The sequence below is a fragment of the Geospiza fortis genome, unplaced genomic scaffold, assembly GCF_000277835.1.
Source record: "Geospiza fortis unplaced genomic scaffold, GeoFor_1.0 scaffold11, whole genome shotgun sequence".
Lineage (NCBI taxonomy): Eukaryota > Metazoa > Chordata > Aves > Passeriformes > Thraupidae > Geospiza > Geospiza fortis.
Genome location: NW_005054304.1, coordinates 1,348,364 through 1,358,515, shown reverse-complemented (window position 1 = coordinate 1,358,515; position 10,152 = coordinate 1,348,364). Strand labels below are relative to the sequence as shown.

General features: G+C 40.9%; 1 protein-coding gene across 6 annotated transcripts in view; it reads right to left on the bottom strand.

Moving 5' to 3' along the window:
• The window catches only part of WDFY3 (WD repeat and FYVE domain containing 3), a 120,765-nt gene that overhangs the window by 4,685 nt on the left and 105,928 nt on the right, over nt 1-10,152 (bottom strand). For all 6 annotated transcript variants that reach the window (XM_031066449.1, XM_031066452.1, XM_031066450.1 and 3 more), the window contains 10 exons: nt 8,945-9,036; nt 8,407-8,619; nt 6,559-6,706; nt 5,595-5,749; nt 5,155-5,313; nt 3,653-3,832; nt 2,422-2,604; nt 1,706-1,802; nt 350-679; nt 45-156 (listed from right to left, as the gene is read on the bottom strand). In XM_031066449.1, coding sequence (XP_030922309.1) covers nt 45-156; nt 350-679; nt 1,706-1,802; nt 2,422-2,604; nt 3,653-3,832; nt 5,155-5,313; nt 5,595-5,749; nt 6,559-6,706; nt 8,407-8,619; nt 8,945-9,036 — 1,669 coding nt within the window. The remainder of the gene's footprint in view (nt 1-44; nt 157-349; nt 680-1,705; nt 1,803-2,421; nt 2,605-3,652; nt 3,833-5,154; nt 5,314-5,594; nt 5,750-6,558; nt 6,707-8,406; nt 8,620-8,944; nt 9,037-10,152) is intronic.

Below are 10,152 nucleotides of genomic sequence, written 5' to 3'. Positions count from 1 at the left end.
CAAAAGCCAAAACTGTTTGAAGTCCTCATGTGTGAGCTACTCACTTGGAGATGCCGAGCGCAGTGATTTCTGCTGGGTGTGCGTTGTCTTTGCGATCAAATGCCGTGTGCATAGTTAGCTTGCTTCTGAACACCAGCTGACGCTCCCATCTGTATCCTACAAAGGAGTGGGAAGTGGGAGGGGATAAAGTAAATTTGCTCATTCTCATTTTTGTTCCCTCCTCCCCCAACACACCTGTAACTGCAACTTTGTAGTAAGAACAAAATCTCCCTCAGAGATTTAAGTTTTTCTCTTTTTCTACAACTTTTCACTTAGGAATAAACTGAGGGCTGTGCACAGTTTCTTTTACCTGGTTTGAGCTTGCTGTAGTGCCGTGCTTCAGCATAGCTGGGGTGGGGGTGGTTAACCTGAGCATGGGGATGCATTTTTGCCTGTCCCTCCGAATAATTCACAAAGATAAATCCATCTTTCTCATCCAAGCTGAGCTGGTCTGACCAACGCCTGGAGTCATCGGAGCCGCTGTCTGCTGACCATGCTGCTGCTGCTCTGGCTGAAGATGAGCGAGGCCTGTGGCTGGTGCTGCTTGGTTGGCTCTGGCTCTCCTGCACTTTCGTGTCCTGGCCTATGCATGCATCGTCTGCCTCGGAGTCACTGCTGTCCTCTTCATGGGCTTCCTGCCCTGGATTGGCACAACAGGGAACAAAAGGCACTGTTAGTGAACCTGGTTATGGCCTGAGCTTTTTCCTTACTCTGCTGCTGCACTGCCTGAAACCCAATGAGCACCAACTGCTGAGAGAGAGACACTGCATGCAGGCATCTCAGAGCCTTTTCGGAGATTCAGCTCCTGCCAGGAATCACACCATTCATAGTTTTTGCACTTTTTTCTGTTTTGCCAGAGAATGACACGCCTTAGCTGAAGCTATTTTGTACAACAGTCCCTCTGAGGAAGGCTATGATAGACAAAAGGAGCAAACACTTCAGAAACACTCAAGTTGGCAAAACCTTTCAGCAAAACTTACAGAAGTAAGCACAGTCAGCTATGCTGCAACTCTGACTGAAAAATATGATGCAGACTTGTTAATAACAGGACTTGTTAACACAAAAGAGCAATTAACAAAGATATTTATACTCCAAGTGACACTGAAAATAACCAAAAGCTGTATTTATATAATAATTACTTATGAGTAAAAATGAGATTCAGATCCAAATCCAGATCATATCTTCAATATGAAGAGTGCAGGAGGAAGATGAGATGGCTATAAGAAACAGTCATAAGGCACAGAGCAAAATCTTCCAAGAGTGGAAAGGGATATCATTGCTTGTCTTGTTTAAGCTGTTCCATCAGAAGATTCAACTTGGCTGTTACACTATAATTCCATTTCATCCTAAAATATATCTAGCTTTTGGACAATCCATTGAGCATGCCAACAGCCAAAACAAACACAGAGAAAAGTTCCACCTTCACAGAACAAAAAGCTACGATGGGCAACATGTTTTCTTACTTGTAGCATTACAAAACTACCTTAAGTAAGGTGGTGAACACAGAACTCAGATGCTCTGTTCACTATGCCCAGTGGATGTCTACTGCTTTTTGAGATAAAATCTCCATCATTCCATTCTGCACTATATAACCACAGGACGTGACCTACCTATAGCAAAGATCAGATACAACACGGAAATACCGAACACTTGTCAGGAGACATACCTATTTGAGCATCCTGACAGTCCTCTTGCATTTCCAGCATCTCCACAGGCTCTGGAGCTGGTGTTTCTGGCACTTGCAAAAACTCCATCCGCCAGAACTGGAGGGACAGGGGATAAGCAGAGTGGCACTTACTGAACTCTTGGCTTTTTCCTGAGCTACTTGAAGAGTTAAAATAGCTTAGTAGAACTGTGTATTTGCACTGGTAGCGCGCAAGGCAGGTCACATCTCCATACTAAACTCTGTTTTTGAGGACTAGAAACTATAAGAGGACATCTGTGTTCATGTCCAAATCCACTCCACACAGCTGTCTGACCAGCAGACCTGGTTAAAGCTGCACCCAAAAGTACTGCAAGTTGGGTTAGACATGTAGTGATCAGAGATGACACTAAGTTTCTCTCTTCTTTCTAGCCAAGCAAAATGAATTATCTCAAGGTGTGTGAAATTAAAATGGTGAACCAAAGCAATAGTCTCCAGGTATGAAAGCTGGTGACCAAAACAGAGCAGGAAGGAAAATGTATGCTCTGCTGACTATTGCTGGTTACCACATCCCAATGGGGGCACCAAAAAAGGAGAAAGAACAGTTCAGGTAAAATTCCCAAGACTGCTTTTGGTCCCGGCCAGGACACTGTGTTGTCCTGGATAGGCATGACTTCTCTAAACACTACCACCACCAAGGCACAAGCTTTGTGTTCCAGGCAGTGATTCCTGGTACTTACCCGGACAACTCCGTCCGAATGTCCTGTGACAATGACATTCTGGGTGTCCCACTCATTCATCTCTGACACAAAACAACACATAATTTGCTGGCTTCGGCCAGTGAAGGTGTTTACACTTGCAGTAGGGCTGCCATTAATGCTCCAAACGTGGATGTAAGTGCCAGCACATGATACAATGTCTCCCTACAAAGACAAATAACACCCCCAAATTTCAATACAAAGTTGCAGATATTCTTCAGCAAAAATATAAGTCAGGGTCATTTATAAGTCAAGTTGCAAGGCTGGCACTTTTCAGGAAGTTCTATTCAAGGGGCGTCTGGCCAGCTGAAGAAACCTTTAGGATTATATGATTTTTTTTTAACTCTACCTAGAAAACCACACTTAGTAGCCACCAATTTGTTCTATTTACAGCATAGAATGAGTTGACCAATTCCTCCACTTTTCATACTTAACAATCCAACGGCCTATTTTTAGTACTTTCAGTTTCCAAAGACTGCTCATGTTGATACTGTTCCTTTTCACAAATATGTATTGCCTTAAATTTAATTTGCTTCCTTATTGGGAACAGTCCAAACTAGTGCAGAGGGAAACAGGAGCTGCAGTCTAAAGCACTGGCAGCACTACAGCCAGACCACCAACAGCTAATAAACTGTACTTGCTACCCCCTGCTTGCATTACAGCCCTCTCTTGTCTTGATTTCTACCACTGCATCTGCTCCAGCTGCAACAGGGTCCATCCAGCCTTGATGGCCATGCATGGGAGCTGGATAAATGGTGACTTGTAACTCACAGAACCATCAGGGACAGAAGCTTTTAGGATACATCTGTTTCCACTACAACTGGCACTGCACTGTCACCCAAGGTACCTGTTTCCTTTAAATTCAGCTTAAGACAAGAGAAGCCAACCAAGGTCACGTATCAAAAGCTCTTCTTAGCTCCTGTGGCAGATCTGGCAGCTCACTTGGAATGTCACACTAACTACACTGCTTGCAGCACTGTTAATAAATAACCTCCCCTGAGCTCAAGCCACTCTGCATGGAATGCACCTACATATGGCTCTAGACAAATGACACATATTATTCCCAAACCAGTTGTTAATCAGTTTTCAGATGAGCTATACAAGTTCTGCCAAATTAACAGGAGAGCCTAGTGGCTTTTTTCCTTTGGTTTAATGATTTCCAACTCTTGCTACTGTTCCCACAGCAGCCTGGTGGAGGGAGTTTGGCTCTCACCGTTAATTCATTTATACAGAGCGCTGAAATTGGAGCCCTGTGCCCCCGGAGCTGTGTGAGGAAGGAGAGCTTATTCAGATCCCAGATGATGCAGGTGCGATCCCGGGACCCACTCACAATGATGTGATACGCCAGTGATGCTGTTAAGCACGTAACAGTGTCAGTGTGACCCAGCAGCGCCTGCAAAACACAAGTCAGGAGCAAAAGTGGAAATCAGGAGAGAGCACAAAAATTCCACATCAAAGCCTCTTACCTGAAAGATTCAGATAACCTAACCAGAATATCCCATCAGAAGATGCAGGCACCTTATAAGTCTTCAGTTGATAACTATTTCTATAACTGAAAATGGTAGAAGTAATATTTTTTTTCCATTTAAAAAGAGCTCTGACAAAACAAAATTTCAAGGGTCTAGTGTTACAGATCCTTCCACTGAAGAGAACCCCATTCTGCATCAGTAGCCTGTTTATAAGGTCAGAAAGTGTTCCAGGCTGCACCTGAAATTACATTCTGACTCCTACAGTAACTGCTGATGACTAAGAGAAGACAAAAGAGACAAGAAACAGTTGCAGCCAAAAAAGCAAAGTCAGTTGTAAGGAGAAGAAAAGTATGAGCACCTACTCACATTAGGCCCTACTTTTACATTTTAGACTTAATCTAACTATTGGAAAAAAAGTCTGAAATACAGTCAGATTACTGCACCTTACTCAGTTAAAATAAAATTCACTGAATACAGTAAATGTATTCAAATATGCTGCCCCAAAATTTAAAATACAGTGTTTTATCATGTACAGTTTTAAAGTAAAACACTTCAGAAAAGCAGCTTTGGACAGTTGATTACTGCACAAGGGAAGTTACTAAATAATTCTGTAAATTTCTTTTCATAAATTTGAGGGAAACACGTCCTCTAAAAAACAGTCCTTCTATGAAAATGCTAATGGAACAGTAACACAACTTATAACAATGATACACAGCTGCTAGAATATACTGACTTAGTTGTGGTTGGGGTTTTTTGGTTACATTTATTGGATTTGTTCTTTCCTTAGTAAACACACAAAACTTACTTTGCACTTAGCTGCAGCTGACTTTAAAGCATGAGTGCTTGTTTTAGATTAAAAAGTGCAATAATTAAATATTTTTTTTTAAAAAAAGAGGAAAATTAACCTTTAAGGCAGCCTCCTTTTAAGTCCTTCCTGACACAGTTTTTAGATGGGGGTATTACACGTAATACTACAAAGCAGATCATTTCACAAAACTCACCTGCATAATTTTGTTAACATCACTATCAAATTCCCTTTGTCTCCAGAAGGCTCCTTGTGATCCACTATTCTCAAAAACAATGCAATTTTAAAGATGCATTTTGCCCACTTTCAATGCAGATCACTATCTCAACTACTCCATTCTCTGGAGATCTACTGGACTCATGGTTCCAAAGGTGAATGATACCCCATTTATGTAATTGCTTTTATCTTATAACATTACTTTACAGTTTTATTCCATTTTACCTGTTTCAGTGTGAGGGCTTTAGCTTTTTCTTTGGAGACACCCATTTCCCACACACACACTGCTGTGCTTGTTCCTCCAGTGATAACTAGTTTGGGGTTCGGGCAAATGGCACACAGGATCTGACCCCATTCTGACAAGCATTCATAAACAATCACGGCCTAAAAATACAGAAAACAAAGAATTACTTACAGAACTAGTACTTCATAGGACAAAAAATAAAAACCTGGCTGCCACCTTGCACTCATTAGGGTCACTAAGACCTGGTAAAAAACTATTATGAGTTAATGTTATACTGTCAACATCCTGGTGAAGACCCTCAAGAGGGAGCAAAAAAACCTGATGCAGCAGATTATTTCATTCACATATGAAATAAATGTCCATTGTTATGTTTTTTTCACTATTGAGTACTGATTGCTGGAACAAATTTCAGGTTACAAACCTTGTCTGACTCATAGGTACCCAGTCTGCAGCTGAGGTCTGCATAGCCCCAGGCAAATGTTTTATTCCAGGTGGGTGGGATGAGAACCTTGTTCTGTTCTACTGCCAGAATGCCTTTATCAGTACACACAATCTGCCCCACAGGCTCCTTGAGCTCTGAAAGAGAAGATGGGGTTATGTTTTATTGCTGGGAGAGACAAATACTATCAGATCCCTTTAAGTACCTGCTGCTCTTCCAAAGCAAGGTCTCTGTAGAGCCTATTTATACATTCTTTGCAGCAGTTGCAGTGATGGCAACTTTTGCTCCATTCCTAACAAATGCAGAGCCAAATATAGCTTAGTGCTTTCTAATTTCCTGAGTCTTCTCTCTAAGCCCTGCTATGCCCCATTTAACAGCATGTCCTTCTCTCCTTACAGCAGGGATCCACAGATTGCTTTACTCAGCTAGGAAAGAAATCCCTGTATAGCATTTACCTGCCTTGCAGACAATTAAATTTTGTTCATCCAATGTCAGATTTGAAGTCAAAAACCACGTTCTTTTTTCTCAGTGCTGCTACCAACATCATACCTGCCTGCCAACATTCCTTAGTATTTCTTGGCACTGTGATAAATAATCCTTTTGCTGTGAAAATCACAAAAACAGAGGCTATCACAGGCCCAGAAACAACATACTCTGAATGTTGTTCATTAAATTCAAACTTATTAAGAGGTGCTTGGGCTCCATTTTATCCCTCTATTTAAAAAATGTCATATTAAACTGTGCAGCTGTGGTGTTTCCCAAGATCCTTTAAAGTAGCTAAGAACATAATTGTACAGCATTAGGATATTTTGAATTTGTCTCTCTCACCAAACTACGGGCAGTAAGAATATTAGAAGTAAGAAAAAGATTGAAAAATATGACCTTGCTGAAACTCTGAATGCTTGGGCAAAGAAACAGTAATAACTACTGTGAGTTTAAAGTTTACCTTTCACTGGGGCAAGAGATGGCCGCAGGTTGTCCAAATGATGGAAAAAGATCTTGTCACCTGTGGAACCAGGGGGCACAGAGGTTCCCACAGCCTCTCCATTCAGACGGCTTCTAACACGCTTTGGTGGGTGGGGTTTTTTGAAGAGCTGAAATTCATCAAGAAACTAATGATCATCAAAAATTAAATTACAGGTTTACAAGGGCACTAGCTTAAAAAGATCATAAATACGTCCAATATATCTTCTAAAAATTCTGCAGGTAAGCAAATGCCTTACTGCTCTCAGTATTCACTAATAACTCATGGTGAACATTCCAAAAACCTTCAACAAACAATACAAAAACCAACAAGGAGCAAAGTTGCTCTGCCCCCTCAGGCCGTGGCATCTTGGTACCCTCATGGAGTCTGTGAGAGCCCTCTGCCAAACACACCACCAGCTCTGCAATGTTTTGCATCATAACTTTTTTAAATTTAAACCCAAACTGCCAGGCACATTACTAGTGGAAGAGATGGGACTAAGAAGATGCATGTTACATTGTGCAGGAAAGGAGTGCAAAAATGCACAGCAGCCACGTCACCGAGAGAGCCTGCCCTGGATCCCCCATAGAAAATAACAGAGGGAAACAGCAAGACTCTACAGTTACATAAAAATGTGCTCCAAGAGCACTCACCCTCAACGAAGCCTTAAGGAATTCTGAGTTTCCCAAGTTTACTGCAGTCTATTTCCTTCAGCAAAGCATCATGCAATTCCTGGTAGATTTCACCACAGCCTTATACCTAACAGGCATCTGAGGATGCAGGCAGAGCTCTGGACTCAGCTGCAGTGCTCTTCTATTGCCCTGCCCTCTGCCCCAGTCCCTGTCTGTCCATCTGGCTTTAGCTGGGCCATGTCTGATTATCATCACAGCAGAGGGACTGGTTATTACATAAGAGGAGAGAACCCTACAGCCACTACATAATTAGATTATTGAGAGGGAGAGGGAAGGGAAAGGAGAAAAGCCACAGAAGACAGATAAGCAATTCTTAGCTTTCCTTCCAAGCAATGAGAGACAGACAGCTCTAAATGGGTTGCTACAGGAAATATCTTGTGGCTGCCCCGAAACATTATGTGCTGAGAGCTGAGTTTAGGGTTTCCAACACATGGCTTGAGTTCCCAGCCAATTGCTGAAGGTATCTGCGGTTTCCACCAGATCTAGGATTGGAAATATTTACCAAAGACACTTAAGATTTTCGCTGGATAGCAAAAGACTCCAAAGAAATGCCCAATTAAAAACCCAAATCAAAACCACCAACACTGAGACCCCTCCCAAACCTGAACACCCACATTTAATATTACATTGAATTATTTAATGTAGTCTCTTGAAGAGAACACAAACTTTAAAGCTGCACCAAAACCTTTACAGCTTCTTAATTACAGCCGTCCTACAAGAGGGAATCACCCGTGAGATAAGGATAAAAAAAAGTTATTAGAGCAATTGTTTTATTACAGGGTAACTTCAAATACCTTAGCACTGGGCATTACTTTGAAGTTGCACTTTCATTCCTCCCCTATGACTTTGCAGCAGGAACATAGTTCCAGGTTTTTTTAATGCTGATTTTAAGAGTTGAGCTATAATTCATTATGCCTTTATTTTAAGGATGCAAAGGGGAAAAAAGACATTTCTAACCTCACAAGTAAAGACCAAAGTGTAATTTATGATGGAAACATAAATGATTTTGTATCACTGGAAGAATATTTATGAATAAATACTCCCAAGAAGTTTCACTCCTAAAACACTTTCCTGTTTTATATTAACACATTTCAATTTGAGCGTTAACTGGAAAATAAGAAATCTACAAAGGGTATACCTGCTTTGGTATCTGTCCAAAGTTATTAATGAATCCTATAGTAGCTGTCTCTTTTAAAGGATCATTTATGTTATATATGTCCACTTGTCCCTCATAGAAGAGATGGTGAAAGACATTTACAGCTTCTACTGCAGCAGGACCTTGCTGTTTATAGCCAAAGATCAAGTCAATCCACTCATGCAGGTGAGCACTGACAAAGTCACATTCCAGAGCCTGAAATTCAGAAGGCATGCATTAAAATGAGTTGAATTGTGCATTGATTGAATTTACTACACTTGCCACAGAAGAAATGCAGAACATGATTTGACATATTTTTGTCCCATTTTGACAAAGCTTTTCATTGAAGCAAGTCTGGCCTCAAAGTACTCTGTAGCCAAAAAGGAAGGAGAGGAAACGCTGGTCCTACAGACCTTGGCAACACTCAGACACCAACCCTGAACTCACAGACTGGTCTGTGACTGCACAAATTGAGCACAGATTAATGTGCAGTGGAAAGTCCCAACAGACATTCTACTGTCACCATTAAAATTCAAATTACCTCCCGATGGACTCTGATAAACTCACGAGGATCTCCTTTTGCCCATGGAGGGAGTATTACATCACCAAGTTTAGTGCCATTTTGTTTACAACCTAATAAAAGAAAAAGAAGGAAAAAATTTGGACAGAAGTACTGAAACTGAAACAGCAAAGGTAAAAAAAGGGAGAAAAAAAAGAAAGAATCATAGTCTAATATCATGTATGTATCAAGGAAGCCACTTCAGTACTTTCTTTAAAATACTATTGTGGTTTTATATGTCAGGCAATAAAACATGAAAAATTCTGCCTCAGTTGTTCCTGTAAGATTGCTTTCAGGAGAAAGAATCCAAATACTTCTCACTAAGGCTTCTGAAGAGGAAAACAGCATTTTATCATAGAATGAAATTGTTGTTTTACTCCTGAGAATAGCCTGTACTCCTGTGAAGTGCAGCCCAACACTCATTTCCTAACAGTGCAGAGCTAACTGGTATCCCCCACAAGCTCCATGCCCAAGGATACTGGCAATTCCCTGATATGACCATGGCCTGGGCACAATACATTCACTCTGTCCTGGACAGCCCCCTTCTCACTCTGGACATCAAATAGCAGCATGTTGTGATCAACAAAAATATATTTGGTAAAACCCCTCAGTTATATTCTTGTTCTGTCACTTGTTGTCAAGAGACAATTCCACACTTCCTATTAACTCAGAGGAACACCTACAAATTTCCAACTTTACAGGGGCACACAAAAAATAAGTGCAATGCTCCAACAGAAACTTTACTTGCATAACCAAACTTCAAATCTTCCTTTCTTTTCACCTGGGAGGATGGGAAGCAGGATTGCTACAAATTACCACAATCAAAAGTACCTCAGTGTTTGACAATTGCTCCTAAAAGAGCCTTTTCTACTGTTGGTCCAAATGCTCAATGAAGCATTTCCAATGGTTACAGTCTAAAATTATCAGATACAAAGATAAGTGGACAAGAGCTCAACATTTTTTCAGTAAAACTCATTCTTTAGTGTAAAATATAGATGAAGAGGTTTTGCAAAGTGTTCTTTGGGTTTTGCTTTTCTTTTTTTGTAACGCTGTGCTTCCAATCTGCTACAATAGATTTTGATTAAAGGCTTGCAGGCCATTAAAACCTATGATTTGATTAATCTTTATTGTTGGCAGCACAGAGCTCAGAGTATAAGAGCTTAACACCAGTGTTAAGAGTGACATATAAT